The 24,704-nt window shown below is 37.5% G+C and overlaps 1 protein-coding gene across 3 annotated transcripts in view; it reads right to left on the bottom strand.

Moving 5' to 3' along the window:
* Positions 1-24,704, bottom strand: part of CTNNA2 (catenin alpha 2) — a 456,724-nt gene that overhangs the window by 352,222 nt on the left and 79,798 nt on the right. For all 3 annotated transcript variants that reach the window (XM_059817398.1, XM_059817399.1, XM_059817400.1), the window contains exons 5-6: positions 22,634-22,900; positions 6,923-7,126 (exon numbers count right to left, since the gene is read on the bottom strand). In XM_059817398.1, the coding sequence (XP_059673381.1) occupies positions 6,923-7,126; positions 22,634-22,900 (471 nt within the window). The remainder of the gene's footprint in view (positions 1-6,922; positions 7,127-22,633; positions 22,901-24,704) is intronic.

The following is a 24,704-nucleotide window of genomic DNA, read 5'->3' as shown; positions in this document are numbered from 1 at the left end:
GGCTGTGTAAATTCACAACCACCAGAACCTGAAGCCAAGACAAGTTGTTAGCATATTTGTCATTTCCAAGTCATAAAGTTCTATTTCTCACAGGGCTTTTCTATTTGCTTCTGATGGAAAACATCAGCGTGGGTCTCTGGATCCACTATGAAAAAAAACCACAAAACACTGAGCAGGGACCTGCAAAACCAGAAAATACAGGAATGAACAAATAAATCAAAACTCACTTGTGCAACTGTAAGCGGTGCAGCATTTCTGTAAAAGGATCAAAAAATACTGGGCATCCCCTACAAGGCCCTGATGTAATCATCAAAAAAGAAGAATCAGAAGGTTCCTTAAAAGGTGGCTCAAGTTATATGCTAGGTAGCATACTTAGACAGTGATTTATGTGCTGTCATGAGAAGTCGAGGCACTCAGGAGGAACGCATAAATGCAAAGAAACCTAAACCAACTGAGAAGCAATGCTGTGATGCACCATAAAATAATTGCCCATTTGGGAACACATCCTATTCCTCCAGCCATCACTACTGTGTTTCTACTTGTTTCTTCCAAGTTAGGAAAGACAAAACTGTTCATGTAGCCTCTAAAAGAGCAAAGTGAATAGTAAAATAGCTTATCTCCAGCTTGAAATACAGGAGGAAGCTTTAAAGAAGCCATTTTCCTCTAAAATTATTCAGAAACCTAGGAACTCAACAATGGTATCAATGGAAAAATTCTCCTGCTGAGCCAGTCGTGCCTAAATCAGTCGATCCTGATGACCCAGCAGCCAGTCTCTCGTCACTCATTCCTGATTGCTCATCTCAGGACAGCTACGGATATTTCTCTGTCTCGTAACTGTAATTTACTGCTCACTGTCACCCACATTAAACTTATGCAAGTCAGCAGCAGGACTGAAACGTACGCAAGAATTATTGCTTTTCTCTTAAATATGAATTCAGATGGAGCTGTTAAATATGGAAGCTGACAGTATCTCGAGAGTGTATAGATTTTCATTGGCCATCATGTTTTTCATTCTCCAATCAAGCACAGTAACTCCAGCTGTCCGTTGAGAACATTTTCATGTACTGCAGCACTACAATTTTACTTTGAGCGATTCAAATTTTTCACTGATATATTTGTGAAGAAAAACTGCCTGCAGACTTGTGTTTTCTCATTCGTTCTTCTTATATTTTGCATTTTCAAGACATGACATTTTCTTTTCTCTAGGAAACAGGACTTAGAGCCTACAGCATCTCCGTTACAGTGAGCAGACATCGGGAATGGGTAGTAACTTCAGAGAACAAGATTACAAAGAGCAAACACTAAGCAACATTATTCCTGTGGTAATATCAGTAAAATATGAACAAAAAAAAGCCTAGCCTGCAGTCCTCTGGTCCTCACGTCTAAAGATTAAATCATCAGTTGTAATACTGTTCATTCCACTTCGATACATAGAAATATTCCCTGTCCCAAAACCCAATTACAATAAAAACAAACCCCAAACTCTTCTGAAATGTTGGCAGTGGTTGGGAGCAGGAGCACTGGGTGAGAGGAGAAGGAAGGCATGAGAATGAAGGTAGGCTTAATAATAAGCCCAAAGGTTTAAGAAGATAACCTTGTATTTCAACCAGGTAGGAAATGCCTTTTCAAATGCAGACTTGAATTAATACCAAGCTGGTATTCAAGTGATTACAGAGGTCTTCAACAGTCATGGCTTACTCACTTGCCAAATTTCTCTTTGATACACCCCGATAACCCACTACTCAGTCTTTCTCTGCTTGGCATAGAAACCAGTGATGTCAGAGGGAATTCAAAGCGTTCATTTTTAAGCATATTTTTCTAAAGATATATTTTCTTCCTTTGTTATCTTAATTGGACATTGGCACAGCAGCACCCTAGAAAGGGTGCCCAGCCTTGGGCTATGACTTTGGCAGTGTACTTCTAATCTGGGAGTCTGAGTTTAAGGGCTGGAACTCCCTGATTTCTGGGATTTTTGCTCCCTGACAGCCTGCAATACAAATCATGAAGGATCCAGGAGAGTAAACCAGCAGGAAACTAGACCACAATCAGAACTAACTATCCATTACATAATTTTTTCATTTAGACAAATGGCAAACAATAGTATTAAGAGCTTCTGTGGAGTTCTCTGTAGGATAGAAGTCTAGAAATGTAATTTTATTTTGAAATAAATGATGGGATTTATCACAGATATATATAAGAATCTGAAAAAAATCCTATCCATTTTTCTGTGAGAGGTGGAAAAAAAAGTCATACAACACAGCAGACTGAGATTCCTCCTCCTTCCACTTCCCAGAAATAAAAGATTATAAAGTTCAGCTGAGTTCAGCATGGAAATATTAGATACGATGCTGGGAGAATATTTTGATAGAGTTGCCAATAAGACAAATGACACTCATACATATTACCAGATACACAAATAATAATGAAACAGTTTCTATCTCATCTCCATAGAAGTTCTTGCAGAGGGCTTATGTATTGTGAGACTCCAGTCAATGCAATATACTATACAAATGCATAATTATTCATAGAACTGGTAAAGATCCTAGGGACTAATTTTCCTGCAGCAATACAAAAAACTCCCACAATAACAATTGCTTAAATAATCTCTGAATTGGGACCAGAACATCTGAATATTTGTGAAAACAGCTTGGGGAAAAAAAAAATAATCTTATTTGACATGTAGGAAATGGAACAAACCGACATTTATCTGAGGAGAGGAAGGAGGAACCAAAACACAGCCCTCCAACCACGTCCTTTCACAGTCCTCTAAATATATTTCTGTCACTTTTCCTAAAACTTTTACAACAGGAAATAATACAGCTGCAAAACCAGCATTATTTTTGCTCATCTGCATTGAAATCTGCCCTGTCCTCCTCTTCACAGAACTTCTTTTCATAATTTTCTTTGGTTGCCAACATTTTGAAAGTGTCTCTCTACATTTTTTTTAAACTCATAACCCTACGCCTCACCTATGTTTCACCAATCTTGTGTCCTCCTCACCAAAAGATAAGACGACATGTGGCATCTGTCTCTTTAGTTTTCTGAAGTGCAAAACAGCTTTAACGTACTACGGTAAAACTCTGGATAACACACAGAGAGATTTTACCCCTGGCATATAACTAATTGTAAGAACATCATTATCTACTTACTAGTCTGTGATGGATCAATAAAAAACGGGTAGACAAATGGGGAAAACAACACTGTTATGAATGCTGATTTTTCCCTTCCTATGGAGCAGAGCATATTGATCCACTGAAGTCTGGTAAAGCAACTAGTGACAAAACAGATCTCAGGCGCAGGCAATATACCAGGACATACGATGGATGTACTTAAAAAGCCCCCCATGAGCACAGAAGATAAGACCTGTGCCTCTCTACAAGGAACTTTCTAAGAACGAGGTGGGCACGGGGAGGGTTCTGCAGGTGGAGGAGGTTTTCTTAGACATCTTATACTAGTTGAAAGGCAGAAGTTCCTACAGTATTCAGTTGGAAGCTATTTCTTTTTCTTGCACACAAAACCTGGGAAAAGCCTTTTTTCTCCTTGCATTGCCTTCAGCATTCATCATTCGAAATACTAGAAAGTATGGAGCACTGCAGAGCCAACCTTGTATTTCATACAGCTGCCTGTAAACCTTCCAGTTTCCGATTCACGCCTGCAATACCATCCACTGGGGCAAAAGCAAAAGATCAGTGAAGCTTCAAGAGCACCGTCTCCATTCTGAGTATATTCTTTTGCACTCGATATTTTACCTAGCTTCTATGAAAATTTAATATAAGAAACAACATAAACCACAACCAAATTATATGGGACTTTGCAGTGTAAATATCCAACAGGTAAAAGGGAATATGGAATCTACTTAACAACCAAAAAACAGAAATGTTCTTTTATACAAAAAGAAAGACCCCTCTGAACCCAAACCATAGAAGTAGGTAACTCGGAAGAAACAATTTTGAGCTGGAGAAGGATTGAACTAACATTGACTGTACAGCAGCTTGCCAATACGCTGCCATCCATTTTCTGTATCCTCTAAATTTGAGCACAAAATATTTAAAGTGCTCTATGTTCTCTGAATGTCATGGCAAGCATCAAAAGCAGTATGTACATTTGATCAACAATCATCAGCCAAAAATGATCCATCATTTTCCAGATATCATCAAACAGCAAAAAAACCCAAAGCATCAATGTCTTACTAAATTTCACAGGCTTTACAGTGAGAGCAGGTTTGCAATAGTTTAAGGCTATGTGGGCAGAAGATATTAAAGATGTCCATCTTTGCCAAATCATCTCAAAGCTAACATGCTCTGACAGTCTACCCATCTCTTGATCAGACTTATAACTGTGTCATGTTTGGTGTATGCCTTTCAGTTTTACCCTTTTGAAACTCATTCAAGCTTTTAAAAATTTTTCCCTAAATACTAAAGCAAATTCTGCCAGGGTAGACAAATGGTTGAAATTCGGTCTCTAGATAGATGCCTAAACAGGACCTGCCTACAATCTAGGTATCCGATCTTCTATCCTAGTTAATGGGGATTTAGTTGATATAGTCAGAGGAGTCTAGAGTTATTTAGCTTGTCTTATATTAGATTATAACACTTAGTCAACTGAACGGGTCTTCAGGTTCCCTTGGTAGTATTGATCTGATCTCCAGTATTGATTTGATCTCCATCAATTATAAGAGGAGCTTAACAAACCGAGGCTCAAAAGATTTGATAAAGGTAGGAGTCTGGCCATTTGTTCTTCCCTAGAGTGTACATGACATGGAAGTGGAGCTGGTAAATATGACACAAGACCCATAGTAAATCCAAATGCTTCTGAGTAGCAGATTGAGGAGGCTCTGTTCAAATCAGCACCGGACTATTTAAGCTGGTAGTTTAAAAATGGCACTAGGCACCTATCTTTAAACAACTGAATTGAGGCTCCTAGTTTACCTGTTTGTACCTATGTACAGAAATCTAAATTTAGGTGTATTAATCTGAAACTGAACTCCATTCCTCGTACCTGCTAAAATCAGCTTGGAAGACAATGTTTAATGCAATATCATTCTCAAGTTCTTCCATCCCAGATGTGTTTAAATTAGAAGTACTTCACTTTTCAGCAACTTAAGTATATATTCAGTTCTTACAATGTTACTTAATAGCTGTGAAAAATAGCTTAAATTGATTATATTCCAATATAAAGCAGGAAAATAAAACAATTCTAGGAACTGTGTAGCTCAGACTAATTAGAACAGAAAAAAATTACCAAAAAAAGAAAAAAGGAGGAAGACAAATTCAAAAAACGTACTGTGGTAACCATAAAAACAGATGCTCACACCATTATGTGTTTAAGTAAAAGTGATGAAACTATATTAACCACCTTCAGTGTGGTCATAAATGCCTACAGCCATTTAAAACTCTCCTTCCTCTGTAAATGTGGTCAGAAATAAAATATGAATGTTTCTGGTCCAAGGACAAATTACATCATTTCCAAAAACCTGTGCACTTAAAAAGAGGCAGTACAATAAAATAGGAAGCCACAACCCATCAGTTCTCGAAGTTTTTTTGAAAGACCTTTAAAGATTTCACGTTAAAATAATAGTTCTACAAAGCAAGGTTCTGTAGGAAGCAGTCCAGCAAGTCCTCTTCCACCACAGTCTCATCACCTGTTATTTAAAGTTCTCTTTACAATTTCTAACCCGTAGCACAACAGCATAGACTTTGCTTTCATTCACAAGAACCTTTCAACTATCACTTCATAAAAAACAAAAAGCAAATTATACATGCCTTTAAATTCTGCACCAACAGAAACAGCTATTACTTAAGGTGACTCTATTATATGAAATAATACCTTAAAAAAGTCACAGTTAATTTTGAGCTCTACAAGAAAATGACTAAGGACTGAATTTTGCACTATTGATACCGCATTGTATAAGTCTACCAACTAACTATAACAGTACCAATGAAAATAACAATGTTAAAGGTTCAGCCCTGAACAGTCTCTTCAATGTTATTTTGATGATTCTAGCAAAACAGGATCAAAATGCACCACCTGATACTCTGGCAGCAATGACAGACAAGTAATAGCAAAGTATAGGACGCTCAGTTTGATACCTGTTTGCAAACATTTCCATTTTAAAAAAGGTTGTTGATGTTGCTTAGAACTTTTTCACACATCCTCCAAAGGACACAGCGATAGTACGTACGAGTTTTAATACACAGCGTTAGGCAGAGAGAATTTTCTGGGATAACTTATGCAGAACAAAGGTTATGCACTATAGGTTAACACCATGTTGAACAATTTAACACCTCTTGAAACCCTACACAAATAGCTGTCTTTAAGATACTGCCAATCTGATTCTTTGTGTGAACAGCACTAGTGCTGAACTCACTGCTTTCATGGCAACTGATTTATTTAATAGCTCCAACAGCAAGTGAAGACCTTCAATGGTTTAACCCACACAGCAAACAGACAACCTCACCTGAGTATCTACAGGTAACATCCTAATAAACAAACACAGGAATGTCCATCGCACAGTGGAAATCACGTTGAAAATGAACTGGATTCACTTTCATTGGGACAATAATTCTAAGGCCATTTCCCACTTACATTGCTTGCCCTTAGTTTTCATTTTAAAAGTATTTTACCTCAAAAGGAATACTTGTTGGCTATTTATTACATAAGAAGAAACTTTAATGCTAAAGCTACAGGGAGCACAGAGTTCCTTCACAAGTAAAAAACCATTTCTGTGAACTTCTAATTGTACCAAACTTCTGTCAAACATTTGCAATATATTAAAAAGTTAAATAATTCAGATAGCATTACCTTTACTGCTGGTATAAAGACGCATTATTGGTTTTGTTAATTATTAAAGTCATAGCATTAGCCTCAGAAAGGTTTAATCATCTACTGAAAAAGAAGCCAGAAGTAAGAGCGTATAACTTACGTTATTCATATACTCGCTGAGCAGATCCTGCAGGGCCTGCCGCACGGCATTGCACTCGGCTACGATTCGTTCCCGGCGGTCGTCTCGCGTGCACGAAGAGTCTGCCATCAGCGCTGCTCCGCTGATGATGCTCTCCAGCCTTTCTTCAAGAGATGGTCTGAAGCGGGCCTCACTGAAAGTCATGGGGTCTAAAATAATTTTGTTCTGAAAAACAAAATACGAGTGGGAAAATTAGGAGCATGCATGGGTCTTCGGCATTTTTAAAGCGTCTCTTATTTCAGCGGCTTCAGGGGGCTTTTAGTCTTTCACATAAATAAGTTATCTACCAAATTCCTGAAACATGAATATTACAGAAATATCTGGTAGCCCTAAAATCCCAATATATAAAGAAAATTAAAAGTAATTATATATACAAATAATTCACAACCTATAGTTATAAAAGACTACTGTTGAGAGCAGCACAACTCATTCAAATACGTCCTGGGGAAGCGCATAGTATAAAACAAATCAGCACAAACTACTGTAGTATGCATGAATATGTACATATATCTCTTTACCTATATATATTATATGTATATCTTTCATCTTGAAGTAAACTAATATTATTCTTTCCTGAATCTTCTGAAAATTTCTTGGATATTCAGGAAATTCATATGAAAGGTGCAAGATATTTATGACTGAAGAGAAAGTGGAATATTCTCGGTTAACTAATTCCCTCATTTTGATTATTTTTATTAGCAGACAACACTGCTGCAATGCTACTAGAGTACCTCAGTATTAAATGAAAGAAAATTAACACTGCAAGAAAACCATTATTAGATAATCACACTTAGACAAACGTGAAATATCTCGGATTCCCATTCTGTAACGCATCTTTAAAAAGGCTTTTTTTAAAGGTTTTTTTTGTTTGTTTTTAAATCAGGAAAAAGTGCTGGATTACTTAACTAAAAAGAGATCACTGCAGGAAGACAGTCTAAAAACATTTTAATTTGTCAAATAGCCTACTGGTTCAGAAAATATTACACTAGAAAAAAAAAAGATTTTCAAAAAACGTTTTCTATTAAAGACATTTTAATTCTTAAATTATGATCACTGCTAAACACTTGTGTACTTGATATATCAAACTTATTACCAAATATCAAATAGGGCTAAACCACATGGATTCTACCCCCATTAGTGTAGAACCTTATGTAATATTATGAGTTTTGAGTCTGCTCCGCTAGATTATATTCTGACTTGCTTTTATCCCTTTGTAGTTCAAGGTAACAAATACAAAAGAAATAATCTCCTGCTCCCACTTACAGGCACATTAACAGCACCGTGTAATTCAATAACCTTTTGCTGCAATCATGCAAAGAAGTTTCATAACTGTGTATTGTCAGAAAATGCCCTGTAAGCCGCGCAGTTCTTATTTCAGCTTTAAAAGAAAATAAATCATGAAATAGCATGAAAAAGTTAAAAGTATTATGTTTTCTAATAATCACACCTATTTTAAAGCACATAGGATTTTTGTTAATGAACCATTTTAATTTTCACAACATTTTGATAACTTTTTATTCTTCATCTATTTCCTTTAATATCCAAGAGCAATCAACAAGCACAAGCCAAATGATACAGTTAATTTGAAAAAATACAACACGGTGTATTAAAATGTAAATCAGGATTCAAGGAGATGATACATAACCAACATCTGCCTTTAATGTTGAAAACTGTATCTGTTTATTACAAATCAGAACATGCTCAAATGAACTTATTCTAGGCTAAATTTTGATTCCAAGTGAATATGCTTTCTTTAATTCAGCGGGACAAAGCTTTTCCAAAAGATCTGCCTCTTTCTCAATAAAACTTCCAATTAACTCCACATACACAAAAAAACAACTCTCATTATTATACAGAGAAAGAGGATCAACCTCTCAGAAATCTATAACTTAACTGAATGCGTAGCAGTTAAATAGTAATAAACATAAGGATTTCAGGAAATCTACGAAGATTCATTATTTAATAAAAAGGGCAAATAGAATAATTTTAACCAGATAGCATATTGTTCCAGCTCCAGGAACTGCTGACTTAGCAGAAATAAATGCAGCATTACCCAGAACGTGAAATAATGGCTCACATGTATCTTCTAGGGTCTGTGTTTCACAGCAGTAAGCAGAGCAGTTTTACAAACACCTAAATTAGAAATGACTTCTCTAAGAGTTGGGCTTATGCATATTTATGTAGCTGTACTTTTCAGTCAAATGATAATACTTCAGGAATAGAGTTCACCGCCACACTTTTCATAAGCATTGGGTTTTTCAGAAATCAACTATATAAATTCATCTTCACAACAGCATATTTAATTCAGTAGCAGCAAGAGTGAAATCGCATCAAATGAACTATCTTAGCAATTTATGCCATTAGTAAGAAAAAAAACATAAAAAAAAAAATTAGCTGCATGCTGCTGATTATTTTCAGTGTTTTCTTATTCAAATCTGGTTGTGTTTTTTTTAAATGACAAGAGAATAGTCATGTTAATGGTCATGTGTTGTTTTTTTTTAATGACCATAAAAATGGTCATTAACAGAGACAGGAGGTACCCTTTACTAGAGACTAGAGGATTTCCGAAAGCCAGCATACATTCTACTTGTAGCAAATCTCTTTCTCAATCCATAAACTCAATCAAAGCAACATCCACACAGCACTATTGCAATTTTCATGTTTCAGTTACAGCAACATAACCAGTCCTTCCAGAAAGGCCTCACTTTTCCTTCTCTTCCTTATAGCTATAGGTGTCAGGTTCTCCACCTACACAGCAAATTTCAAACTTAAGATCTTGCACATCTCAGCAAGTCATGAATCACATTTTTCTTCTCAGAGGTTTTTGAAGACTCTGCACTCAGTCTTTTATGAGACCCAAGGACCTACCAAGAAAGCACTCCTGGAATATTTCCATCCTTTTCGAGCCTTGAGGATGAACAATCTGCAGATCAAATATCTCTAATATCTCTTATCACTGAAAGCCAACTCACTATTTTCACAAGCAGTTATGTCAGACTCCATGAAGAAATTTAGGAAATTCTGTACAGGCTACATGCAAATACCATTTACATTTTAAACAATAAAGTGTGTATCATTGAGGGTGTATAATTAATCCAAGCCAGCTTTCCTCACTGTAAAACATAGAAAAGGAATATATTTGTGGGTTTTTTTCTAAATAAGGAGAGATCTTTATGACCATTAAACCTTAGCTCATGAATAATAAAAGCGACTGAGTTGCACTCAGTAATTTCTCATTCATAACCCAGAAAAAATTTTGTTTATAATGAATTTCTAGTCTTAAGAAGTCAGTTAAATAGTTGTTTGGAATATTCTGTTAATGACAATTCAAAATCACAGAATAATTTAGGTCAGAATGGACTTCTTGATATCATCTGCTTTAAATGCCTCATTAAAGCAGAGCCAACTTCGACATCAGGCCAGGTTGCTCAAGGCTTCATCCAGTCAAGATAAGATCTCCATCCTTGGAGATTATCCAAATCTCTCTGTCCCCTCTTTCAGCATTTGATGACATTCACGGTGTGGGGTTTTTTTCTCCCCAATAGCCAAACAGAATTTTCCTACAATCAGCTTGTGCCAGTTGCCATGAACCTCAAAGTACCATGAACCTCAAAGTAGACTCTAGCTCCATTTTCTCTACACCATCCTACTAGGCAGTTGAAGACACCAACAAGATCCCTCCTCAAAGCCTCTTATTCTGCAGTCCAAAAAATACCCAGCTCTGCCAGCCCCTCCCAATTTGTCATGTCCTGCAGCCCCCTCATCATCCTGCGGTCTCTGCTGGATCTGTTTAAGTATGTCAGTCTTCCTAGCACTGGGAAGCCCTAAAAATGGATCTGGAAGGCCTGATGCAGTTTCATATGCGCTGAATGTAGGGGTAAAAATCACTCTCCTTGACCTACTGCCTACACTCTCGCTCACACAGCCTCGTAGGTGGCCAACCTGCACGGCTGGAGAGGTGCACTGCCGACTCGGGTTGAACTTGCTGTCCACCAGGAGCATTAAATGGGGTTTTTTGCCCCACTGCTTTTAACCCTAACGTCACAGAAAATGCACCATCCTGACTAGAACTAACTTTTGGGACTCTCTTAATTCACTTTTATAACAAGAAACACTGCTGGGAAAGAAAACCTTAGAGATTCTAAGGAAAGAAACAGGACAACTACGCTTTGTTTAAAATATAAATAATGACGTAGTTACTTTCTGATGGGTGGTTGTAAATAAATGTTATTTTAGATGTTTATTTTAAACTCTAAACGTTTTGCAAATATCTCACAAGGACAACAGGTTTTTGAGCTTTGGGAAAAAGAGAACGGGGATGAGAACCTGCTACATGACAGCTCTCGACATTCAGTTCCCAAAGAGACACTATTTTTTGCTTCTGAAAGGTTTTACTCCTTTTCAAAGAAAGCCTGGTATCTAAATGCAACTTCAGACCATGTTACTGATATGTACAAAGTTCTTATACACATATTAACATTATGTTAATAAGAAAATACTGTCTTCTTGGAAGGAAGAAAAAAACAGTTGCCAGGAAATCTGGCTAAATAAATTCCTTCAAAAAACTCAAGTTCCCGTCAATTCTTGATAGCCAGTTAATGAATGATGAATGTAAATTAATTGGAACATTTTACATTTCAAATTAGTTAACTAACATTAGAGCCATAAATCAAGGACTGACACCATAATTCAGGCCTTATAATGAAGTGTTTCAAGCCTCTTTACAACTGCAGACAGATTAGTGTAAACTATTTTTGCTATGAATGTACATAATTTTTGGCTTTAGTTGCTGAAACAAAGACCAAGAAAATTAATTTAAATATAACTGGAGACTTATTTGAAAACTGTTAAACTTGTGATAATGTCTTCTTTAAGCATACTATAGCTAACTATTTTCTCTTGTACTCTCCATTTCATTGAAATTATATGAGGGTGTGTTAATAGAGTAGTTGCAATGTTTTCATAAAGAATAAAAACCTTCAGAAGATAGACACCTTCATACTAATTAGTATTATAAGCCATCTTTATCTTGCTCAAACAAGAATATCACGAACGCTAATGGCACCACTTCTGAAATCTGAAATACCAGACATATTAGTCATACTTCAACTAAAAATATTGAAAATAAACACATACCCTACATAAATGCATTGTATTATCAGAGAGCACATAATCATTGAAACTTGGGGACATTTATCTGGATTAGAATATTTTTTTCAACAATATCAAAAAATCAGTTTTAATTAGAAATATAAAGTAAACCAAAATCAAAATGTTAAATTGACTTTATCTTTTAAAACAATTATACAGCTCCAAAAGAATTATGATTACTGTATCATTGCCTGTGTTTTTCAAATTAAGGATGTGCTCTTGCAAAAACTTATGCGTGTTGCCTTATTTTTCATGAAATATAGGCTTATCTACTGGTTTCCACAAGTAGAAAGTCTTAAGGAAATTTCAGCAGCTTCTTCAGAACTACAGCTTTGTTTGCTTTTTAAACACATAAGTAACGTTAATGATTTGGGGGGCTGGAGGGAGGGAAGAAGTTCCAGTTCTGAAAAAGCTGAAAGTCAGCCAACATAAAATGTATCCAAATTCATTCCTAAGTCAATGGACAGACTAATAAACTTCTCAGCGTTTTGGCAAGCTTGAAGAAAAGCACGTGGAAAACATCATTTTTTTCAAAATAGTAAATAGCCTTAATGGTACACTACTACTACTATAACCACCTAAGAGCTTGTAATGGAGAGATTCTTAAATTATAGCTCAGCTATAACTCACAATGAAAACTGTGAAAATAACATTTTTGGAGGAAAAAAAACAACACACCAACAAACTGGTCTGCAGAGTCTTCCTGTTTGTACAGTTATGTACATGTGTGTAAAAGGAAAGGTCAGATTCTGACCTTCGTGCAGGTGCTTCTTTCTAGAATTCCCCACTCGATTACCTCCCGTCCAATCTCCAAGAGAACAAGAAGGAATTCAGCATTTCCTTGTACTTCCTTAATTTTTCTATTGTGTAAAAGGAAGATGAGGGTAATGATGGCCTCTGCTGGGCCCTTCAAACAATTTACTGTGCTCTGTTCTTTAAAACACACAATGTCCCCAATTAAACAAAAGTTCTTTCCTCTTGCAATTGAGTAAAAGTGAATTTTGAAAGAAACTATCAAATCATATAAAAGAAGTCCAATATCAGCTTATTCTGTTCTAATGGGCAACCACCTTCTTATTTAAGAAAAGCAACAGTTTAAAAGCACGGATTAGAAAATGCACACACACACACAAAAACCAAACCAAAAAACCAACAAACACTTCATGCTCATCTGTGGGCTGTGGAAGGAAAGTTGAACTGATTTTTCAGAGTCTCAAAGACAGGAAAGGCATCTTTGAGAGCATAATAATATGGTTGTGAATCTAGTATGGGAAGCTATGAGGAAAAAAACCCACAAATGAGAAGTTTGAAAAGTATTCACAGAAGAAAATGTTAAGCATAAAACCAATAAAGCAGCATCTACAAGCTGGAGCTCTGCAGGGGGAGGAATTATCCTAGATAGAACAGAAATATCTTTCAAGTAAGAAACTTCTGTATAACACAGTTTTACAAAAATTTACATCTAAGACAATCCCAGTAAATTCGAGTGAGATTTTATGGGCCATAGTAAGAGGCACAGTACAGTAGAAGAGACACTTAATTGGAATTTAGGGCTTTGCGGTTCCTTTATTGACTCCTGTATTAATCTGTCGTGCGACTCAGGACAAATGGTACCTTCTTTCCTCTGTTTCTCTTTTTACACTTTATTAATTCATCCATTTAGCATGTAAAACCTTCAGGTCAGAGATGCGCTTCCCAGTGATTTAGCACAACGAAAACAGAATTTTTAAGGCAAATGCCACTGCCAAGTGAACAGTATGTCAGAAGAGGGAATCAAAAACTCAGTGACAAATGCCATTAGAAACTCAAATTGATAGATTTCTTAGATAAACAACGTCACAACCACAAGGCAGTATGAAAAACTGTCTTTGTGGAAAAAGGAGCACATAATATACTGAGATACACAGTTTTTCAGAACAATCTGGGAGACAAGACTGTATAAATCAGAGTGTTCAATGTATTTCTTGGTCAGAAGTGCCTGCACCACCGTGAAAACAAATGCACTGTGCTCGCAGGTTTGGTTTATGCTCGTATGTCAGTGTCTCCCAAAGTGCTAACAAGGCTATTCAGTGTAGCGATAAATCAAATGTTTCTACCTGTCACTATGCTGCGTTTCACAGACATGCCACACAGGGGTAATTTGAAGAACTATGAAGAGTGTGACGGTGCAAGGCCCAGGGAGGAGGAGGGTTCCCCTTCCTTGCCCTTTTCCAGCTCCCCAAAATGCACTCCTGCTTACGCCGCTCCAGCACTGCAGCTTTCGATAAGCCGGTCTGATGTGTTAAAAGAACAGAGAACTAATTCAGAGACATAAGTGAGTATCTTTAATTCCGGGACAGCAGGATGACTAAATTCATAGCAACCTGATGAACATCACGCTCAGGTAGACAGGCTCAGCCAAGAGCAGAGGGAGCAGCCGCAGCCCTCGCTTTCAGAGCCCCCAGCACTCCTGTCCTGACTCTGTTCTCCAAATGGAAATGGAGATGCTGTTTCCCTGAAACATTGGTGATGTTCACTTGTCACGTACTTGAGTTATATAAGCATATCAGAGGTGTTAAATAAACATACTCAAAATAGTACCAAGTGTAGTCTAATTGGATAATTTCACTTGGTGTTATTTTTGAGCTATTATATGTAACCTGACAAAATTTTAATATATTTTTAATTTAACAGTTCAGCTATTCATACTTGTTATTAACGATAAAATAAGCAAGCTGTAATAAACTGAATAATAATGAAATACCTGTATTGCTACAGAAAACCTATTTCTCTATAGAAATGTCGATTAAGGTTTTTTAAAGTGTGTTTCCATTGTGCCTTTCTATCTCTAACAAATTTGTTTGGATGAGGGTTCCCTACAAAAACTCCTTTGCAAATAAACTGGTTACTGTCCTACTACAAACAGGTTAAATGTATTTGACAGGAAAACACCCAAAGCACCTGGTGCATAACGCTTTTTCTACCATCAAAAGTGGGAGCAAAGTGGTACGGTTAAACTTACAAAGAGTAATTTTGATTGCTAAAACTTTCCAAGATACTAATTTACTACAGAGGAGCATTTCAGGAGGAAAAAAAAATAATAAAATCAAGAAACCCACTAGATGGTGCTCTTCTACAGAGAATAGAGATCAGCAGCACCGTTCGCACTGCTAATGGTGAAGGAAGATAACAAGACCAGTGCTTCCCTTTACAGGGGTCACACTTCTGCTATGGATTTCATATCCAAATCCTGTCATTTCCAGTGCTGCCCCTTGTGCTCTGGAGATGACATTTCCACAATAATGTACATTTTTCTTTCTTCTTTAATTGAAGCCCTGCTGCAAAGAATTAAAAGCAAACTTTTTTGAAGAAGGGATGCGCTTGGTCATAAGTAAATCTGCGCAAGCTTTACCCACCCCTTTCAGAGCACAGATATAACATTAACCGTAATAGCTCATAAAGCCAACTACTAAGATTAAAAGTAGAATGAACTTCTGAAACAGGTGATTAAAATTTAGAATCATAGAATCACAGAATGGTTTGGGTCGAAAGGAACCTTAAAGGCCATCTAGTCCTGCAACAAGCAGGGACATCTTCAACCAGATCAGGTTGCTCAGAGCCCGGTCCAACCTGACCTGGAATGTTTCCAGGGATGGGGCATCTACCACCTCTCTGGGCAACCTGGGCCAGTGTGTCACCACCCTCAGTGTAAAACATTTCTTCCTTATATCTAGTCTGAACCTACTCTCAATCTAAACTCAGTTTGAGTTTCTTGCTGCTAAACTACTCCCCTTCTGCATGGAAAATTTTTGGGGAAAAAAAACCCAGAAGCAGCACACAGAAGAGGTTGTGGTGGGCAGGAAAGTACAGCAATAACATGGAAGCTTGTTCGGCCCCTTAGCATCGTGAGGACCCTGAAAATTTACTTTGCTTATTCCTCTCTTGAAAGGTCAGGTCAGCATCTGCAAACATATTTTTCTGCAAACAGGTAAACTCTTCAGGTACACTGTAAAATACAACTTTGTGCTGTTGTTCATTATTTTATTAACATGCGAGGGATGACCAGTCTGTGATTTTTCCCCACTCAAGGGAGATCCAAGGAGCACAGAAAGTGCCAAAGGATCTCACTACTGAGTAGGAGCTATTGAAGCATCGGGATGCAGCCCTGCTGCGTTCACAGGTGAAATGATGAACTCGGCACCATTCCAGTTTAAAAGTTACTTCAGCTCTGCAAGGGAAAAAAACCCTATATTTCATTCAAAGTCATATATAAGGTTATCTGAATTTGCAACAGACTTCCTCCAGTGCACACTAACATGGGTGTCCCTATTTAAATTCAATATATAACTGCTGCTATACAGAAATAGCCATTTGGCTGTGCTTCCCCAGACACTAGAGCTCAACAAGTCTAGTTTCAAATTGCTATGTGGAACGTGCAGAAATATTTTTGCAGTTGTTTCTTATGATTTGAATACTGAAACACACACGTTTCAATTCTTATTTTTAAGCTCACATTTAGTCCTTTTATCTCAAGCATCACAAATCACTTCTCTGAAGAACATATTTACAAGTAAACTGAGATTCCATAAATATTCTGCGAAATCCATTCCCAGACTGAACATCTAGTACAGTTATTTGTCCAAAAAGCAACAACATTTTAAAGGTAGTCACTTACTGATACAGCATCTCTTCTGTCTGCAATCTTTATGTCACATTTTGACTGCTCTTAATTTTATTACACAAAAGAAAGCAGCCTTTGCTATTGTTGTACCCAAGTGCTATGTCTTTTCAGTTTCTATGTAATCTTTTTCCCCTCGTTACATGCTTATTAGATCTTCCACTCCATTTAAGGAGCACTGCATTCACTAGCCCTGTGAAATATTCCTAAAGGATTATTAATAACTTTGAGAAATATGTTATGATAGTCCATTTATTAAGTATGAACTTCATTTTACAGCATGGAGGATAGTGACCAGTGTCATCAGACACTTTGTTTCTCATCAAACGTAGTCATTTCCCAAATGGTAGACTTGTACTGTTCAAAAATTTAATAAAGACTGAGTTATTCTGCCTGGAGTTTTTCTGTTCAAATCCTCCTCATAACAAAAAATGGTACTTTTTCAGTACCTTTCCCAAATATAGAAATACCTCCAGTACCAAAAATCATTTTAATCACCTCTTTCAGTTCTCAACCAGTTCAATCCCTTTATAAACCAAATTATTCTCATACTCATTCAAGACTCAAAGCGATTTCGAAATGGGAGAGTAAAGGTGTGACATACAGGCACAGCACTTCAAGATGTAACACGGATGTGTGCACACACACAGAAACAATAAATCACTAGAGTATTAAAATAACATCAAGTATAGTGTGTGTCTGTTTGGATTGACATGTATTAAAAAGTAAGGGCTGTATGTACATTTTAACAAATCCAATATAATTTTATTCCATTGATAGATACAGAACTTGCCAATTATTAAACACACACACAAACATGAAACTCGAGGAGAAAGTCAGCTAAACTGCCTCATCAGTTCCGTTGTTTTCTTTCTGGAGCAATACAAAAGATGATCGGTATCTGCCTTTAGCATCAATGCAAAGCAGGTTTTTTTGGTCCTTTTTTCCTTTAGATATCTTTTCCTCCCCTTTCTAAGTCAGAGGCTTTATTAATTTATTTTATCCTTGACTCATAATTTATTGTAGACAATCCAAGTCTTGCTTCAAACGCATGGGTCTATGGTGCATGCATAGTAAACATCTTTGTATTTACAAAACCGACCCTCACAGCACTGGACAAGAATGATTACCCACATTTGTCATAACAAAATCTAAAGCAAAATATTTAGAATTGTTTAAAGCGCTAAATATTTTAAGGTGCCCTGTTTGAAACCCCTAGAATTTGAATTTCCGCAGTGGTTAGCACTTCCAAAGTGTCAGCACATCGCACTGATACAGCTACACTTCTAGAAACTAAGAACTCACAATCTCCATCCGTATTCTGAACAGAAGTACTCTCCTACTAACCAGAGATCCCTCTTCGTTCCGTCATGCAGAACGTGTCTCCCTCCTCTCTGTCTCCAGCCCTTCCAGTGGTTTACACCCATCACTCTGCATCTATTTATCCAGTTGCCAACCCCACATCGGAGTGTAGACGCCATCTACCTTCACCTCAGATTTCATCTATTACAGCTTTCCTAGTCCTTCTCATTTCATTTCTTTGCACTTTGTAATTTTACTATCTTTTTATCTACGTCCCCGCTGCACTCCAGTTTGATGGGTAGATCCTGTCTCTGATATCATCATAATAGCTATGGGGAGAGCACGGAGGGTACCGGATGGATCAATCCCGCAACACGCAACATGAGACAACACAGCAGTCCCTTGATAATCAGAAAGGTCGGGATCTAGACAGCCTTCCCAGACAAAAACTACCATTTCCTGAGTGAAACCAGAGTGTTTTCAGCATTCACAATAAGTTCTTAACAAACTTCTCTATGTACCTTGAATAAATTTGGGCAAGTTTCATGAGGGGAGGTAAAAGGTGCATCCTTAGTTGCCCAGAAATATTTATTGAGCATAAAATATAAACCAAATTTTACTAATAAATTAATTTACTAATAAAACCAGGAATATCTGGATTTAAATGATCTAAAACTAAAGCAGGAACATTTAAATTAAAGGACAAAACCCAAGGCATTAAACACATACTTTTGTAATCAATCAACTTCAAAGAGTACTTTAAAGCAGCAAATCTAGTAGGAAACGGGTTCGTGAACTCTCCTCATTTCTACATAAATTAACTCTGATAAGCAATAAATGACAACTCTTTCCAAAACTTTGCTGCTAATAATACCCAGGTGACTTTATAACCACAAGTCACCATAGAAACATAGACAAGAATAATTTAGGTTGGAAAAGACCTTTAAGATCATCAAGGCCAACCGTAAACCTAACCCTGCTAAGTCCACCACTAAACCATGTCCCTAAGCGCCTCATCCACACGTCTTTTAAACACCTCCAGGGATGGGGACCCCACCACCTCCCTGGGCAGCCTGTTCCAGTGTCTCACAACCCTTTCAGTGAAGATGTTTTCCCTAATATCCAGCCTGAACCTCCCCTGGCACAACTTGAGGCCATTTCCTCTTGTCCTGTTGTTAGTCACTTGGGAGAAGAGACCAACACCCACCTCTCTGCAACCCCCTTTCAGGTAGTTGTAGAGAGCGATAAGGTCTCCCCTCAGCCTCCTCTTCTCGAGACTGAACAACCCCAGCTCCCTCAGCCGCTCCTCATCAGACTTGTGCTCCAGACCCCTCACCAGCTTCGTCACCCTTCTCTGGACACGCTCCAGCACCTCAATATCCTTCTTGTAGTGAGGGACCCAAAACTGAACACAGCATTCGAGGTGCGGCCTCACCAGCGCCAAGTACCGGGGCACGATCACCTCCCTGCTCCTGCTGGCCACACCATTTCTGATACAGGCCAGGATGGCATTGGCCTTCTTGGCCACCTGGGCACACTGCTGGCTTATCTTCAGCCGGCTGTCAATCAACACCCCCAGGTCCTTTTCTGCGGGGCAGCTTTCCAGCCACACATCCCCCAGCCTGTAGAGTTTCATGGGATTGTTGTGACCCAGGTGCAGGACCCAGCACTTGCCAATTGGCCTCAGCCCATCGATCCAGCCTGTCCAGACCCCTCTGCAGAGCATTCCGACACTCAAGCAGATCAACACACCCGCCCAACTTGGTGTCGTCTGCAAACTTGCTGAGGGAGCACTCAATCCCTTCATCCAGATCATTGATAAATATATTAAACAAGACCGGCCCCAAAACTGAGCCCTGGGGGACTCCGCTTGTGACCGGCCACCAACTGGATTTAACTCCATTCACCACCACCACTCCATTCACCATATGACACTTAACATGACTCCTATTTAAACACAATAGCTGAAGTGCTTAAAATAGGTAAAATAATTATTTATATTACAAGTGATGATATTGTAATTGAGAAAGTATTCAAACTATTTACACTGCAGTTATTTGAAGTGTTAAACTACAGAATGCCGATTCTGAAATTTGAAATAATGAAGACTGAGAAGTGTCAAATATTATGGAAAAAACTGTAAACTTACTTTTAATATAGAAGAATTATCTTACCATATAATACAAAGTTTAGTATGTACTTCATACCAAATACAAATTGATCTCAAACAGTATGACTGATACCGTAAAATAAATACACTGAAAAATTCTTTCCACTAGAAAATATAAACTTCCTTTCCCTTGCTGAAGTAATATATTGCCAGCATAAAAATCAAACTTTTTTCTCCACCATCTTTTTACCCATGACATAGTTTCACTAGTCTGGTAATTTTTCTTGCTTTCTTTCTTGTAAAGCATAAGGGTAAATTCACAATCATCCCACCACCGCAGCTATAAATTTCGTCTTTCCCTGGAGTTTAGGGAATGTCGGCTCTGTTGCAAAATTAGGTGTGAATAAATCTCACTCAACAGCAAAGCAGTAAGGCAAAACAGGAAATATGGTTAGAAAGCAGATAAAACAATAGTTTCAACAATAGTTCAACAACAGAAACAATAGTTTCGATCTCTGAGTAAGTCAGAGAAGAATATTTTAATTTAATTTCTTAAAATTTCTCAACAAAGACACATGTAATTGTGAACAGAACATGATATTGTGGCTATCTGTCTCACATACACATTTATGATACCTGGAACATCATGTAAGGTGGAAAAGGCTTTACCTGAGTAGGAAAATGATGAACAAATATTCTCACAAAGAGGCAGCGGACAGTATCAGATGTCACACATAGTCTTCACAGACCCATGAATCACTAAATTTACTTTCACTAAGCACAACGACTCTGCTCTCTGGAAAAGGCTGCTGTTCAATGCAGCAGCATCATCACTTTGTCACATGTTTTAGGTTACTGTTTGTCAAACCTCTGCTGTCCACAACATGCAAAGTCCCACACAAAAGCCAGAGTACAATCAGAGCAAACAGGGATATTATTCTCAGGATCTTACCAGTAAGGGACCTGTGAGCTGAGAAGGCCCTGAAAACCATGCAGAATTCCTTAAATCTTGACCCACAATAATTTTACACGAAAAACTATAGATCTAGAAATATAGATATTAAAAAAAAAAAAAAGATCAGTAGAGTCGATGCAGGCAGTACTGTTTCATAGTGTTCAAAAAACGTGTGGACGTGGCATTGTGGGACATGGTTTAGTGGGCATGGTGGTGTTAGTTGGTGGTTGGACTTGATGATCTTACAGGTCTTTTCCAACCTGAATGATTCTGTGATTCCGATTCTGATTTACTTGAAAAGCGTGATGGAACTGGAGTCAACCTCTGGGTCCTGCAGTAGTTCTGAATGGTTTTACCCTCTTTGCTTGTCTCTTTGTACACCTATCCACACATTTCCTGCTGTCAGGCTTCCACCTCTAACCCCATTTCCCATTTGCTATTATTTGTATACTCATTCTCTGCCTTTTTTCAATATCTTACTCAATCCCAGAGCTTCCCTTGATCCTATAAAATCTACCTTTTCTACTACTGTCTCCAAAGTAGACCCAATGACAGCAAGCCACAGATGCAGAAGACAAGCCCAGTCCAACATGACATGAGAGGGACCACCTGCATTACACCTCCACTTTCAGCCCTAAATACAGCAGGACTGAATAGCTCCTGCAGGTGCATGACAGATGCTTGTACTGCAACGTTATGTATTAATCAAAGTGAAAAAGACACCATTCCCTAATTATAATTTTAACAAACCCTTACCTAAAGTAGGAATGAAAGGGAAAAGTCAGATACTCTCTGCAATTAATTTTTTTTTCACTTTCTAAATAACAGTCCTCAACTGTAAGATAGGGAAAAATCATCATATAAGACTGGCAATGAAGTTAACAGTTAAACAATTAGCTGTTAGGAAAGGTGCTTAAGCAAAACAGTAGCTATTTCTGGAATAGAGGCTGCAGCACTTTGCCTGCAGCTGAAGTGACTGCTATCAACTGTGTTTGAAAGATGTTTTTTTCCATATCTTTGATTAACATAATTTTTGATTCACGTTGAATGTTAATGTTGCCAGGATGCTCAGCTCCATCACCATCTTTATTTTATTGTCTTGACTTCCTGACTTGCCAGACAAATATGATTTTACTATTCAACAAATCACAGATCTTGGTCACAGAACTAAAATGCCAGATTAATCAGACTTTGCATTATTTAGAACGATGAAGCTAGATTTTTCAAGGACACTAGGGCAAAAGAGGACTTCTTTCTCTCTATCACAGCCACTGCATATGAGCACAAATAACTCCTTATAATTCAAGTCCATTAGCAGCAAACAACTATTCCTCATTAAAAATAACACAAATCAATGTCTGCACTTTGCCTCTGCAGTCTGAGGAAAAGGACCTGAATGAAAAGGGAAATTCGAGTCCTCTTCAAGACCCACTTAGTTAAAAGCACTGTAGATTTCATGGAGAAACACTTAATTTTCCATACACTTCTGATACTTACATCAAATTCATTTAGTGCAGCAGCAAGCTCTCCTATGCCAGTGTGCCCCTTGTTCTCATCAGTGGGTGAGGTGGCCTGGGCAGCATTGGAGATACCAGCAATTGCTTCTTGTACTTGCTTGAAGACGTAGTCTCTGTTGGCTCTAGTGGCTGCAACATCAGGGTGACGGAGAAATGCTTGGGATGCAGTATACAACATCGTGGCATTCTTCTTCAGAGCACCTCGAGCTGCAGCCATTTCGTCCCTGCAGTGAGGATCTTTCAGTTCCTATTAAAAACACGCAATTTTTAGAGTTGTAAATGAAAGCTTTCGTGTTAGAATGTGTTGCGTATACAGCTTAAGTGTCCCTGCATAAATACCGTCCAGTGATTTTGCAGAGGTGGAATCAATGACAGAATCTACCATAAAACACAGAAAGAAATCTCCCTCCTGCCCAAGAAAGTCCATTCCTTCTGCGTAGCTACAACTGTTACAATCTGCTCACAATATCTTCTTATCAAAGAGTCTAATATGCTTCCCTTATTCAAAGACCCGCAGAAAATTTATATAAAATTACTCTTCCTGATTGACTGGATTCAGGCTGCTGCGTCCATAAAGGCAATGAGAGTGCAATCATCCTGTTGCAGCAAGTGCCATATTTTTGTAAGTACTATACCTATGTCCTTTATAAAATTATCATAAGGCAGACCTTTAAAAAAAAATCAAAATAAAAAAATCACACTGATGAATATGGTTTTAGTTCTTAAAGACCTAATAAATATGCCCCTCATTATTTTTAGCCTTTCCTTTATATTTTGTTCTATTCCTCATAGGATTTAGTGTTGTTCTAATGACATATACTTTGTCTCCCCTGACAACAAGCATCAGATACTGTGCAATATGTTACCAGAATAAGATGGCACTGTATTATTGCTATTTAATCAATTTATTTATTTATTTACAGGATATATCACACTGCCCATGAAAGTCTTTCAAATATTAGGTAAGGTCGTCCTAACAGTATTCATAAGGAGTAATAAAACATTATTACTTCTATTTTAAAACTATGAACAAAGAAGTCTGGAGAGCTGAATGGTTTACTTATGCTCACACATAGAATCTATGGCAAAAATTAAAAAAACCCGCAGATATTCTGGATTTAAAAGTTCTACCCATTGACTAATTTCAACCACACATGACTGACAGACAACAGTTTTCAGAGAGAATTAAGTTCCTAAAAACTTTATCAGGCTACAAAACAGAAGAGATGAAAGGAAAATGTACGAACGTCTAGAGTAGCAAGTTCGAATGCTGTCAAGATTTTCCACAGTTACATGGAAAACCTTACCGGCATTATAAAAATGTGCCTTAGGAAGAAAATTTTAAAAGGTTTATAACTAAGATTTTCTGTTATCTTTTCATACCTCCAATAAGAACTTAAGAGACATACACCTTCATTAGCTTTCACATTTTTCTCTTTTTCCCATATTTGTAGCTACACTTCCACAAGGGAAGTGTCTGAACATACAGCACAGTACTGTTCATGTAGTGACTAGATTCTACATTTTTAATTTACTTAATTTCAGTATAACTCTGAAAATTTTGTATTTCATAAAAAAATACAATAGTGATAGAGAAGTAAATTATGATTACTGTAATGCAGAAAATAAAGATACAGAAGGATAAATATGGAAAGCCAACTTTCTAAATCTGGTGTGCTGTGCTATATAAAAGACTACACCCCTGAGTGATTGGTAGTATTCACATAGAACCAAAGTTGAAGAAGCCTTACACGACTCCACAGCGACACCACTGTCTGGACTCTTAAAAAGAACAGTGTTCAGGAAAAAGCTGTCTTCATTGCAAAGTTGTATAATTGCAGGCTTTGAATAAATGTTATCGTGACTTTCTGGTCTTTTTTCCATCTGCCTTAGTAATGAATGAATTGAGTATTTGGTTTTCGTAAGCATCTGAAAATTAATAATGATGGTTTTAAACACGAAGTAGATTTCTGTTTTTCCTGAATTTGGATTCTACTAGACTACCAAAGAGCTTATGCTTTACCAGCTGTCAGAGTGACCTCAAATGACCA

This window comes from Gavia stellata, chromosome 5 (assembly GCF_030936135.1).
Source record: "Gavia stellata isolate bGavSte3 chromosome 5, bGavSte3.hap2, whole genome shotgun sequence".
NCBI classification, from domain to species: Eukaryota; Metazoa; Chordata; class Aves; order Gaviiformes; family Gaviidae; genus Gavia; species Gavia stellata.
The sequence above is the reverse complement of the archived record's forward strand: the minus strand, read 5'-3'. Positions and strand labels throughout refer to the sequence as shown.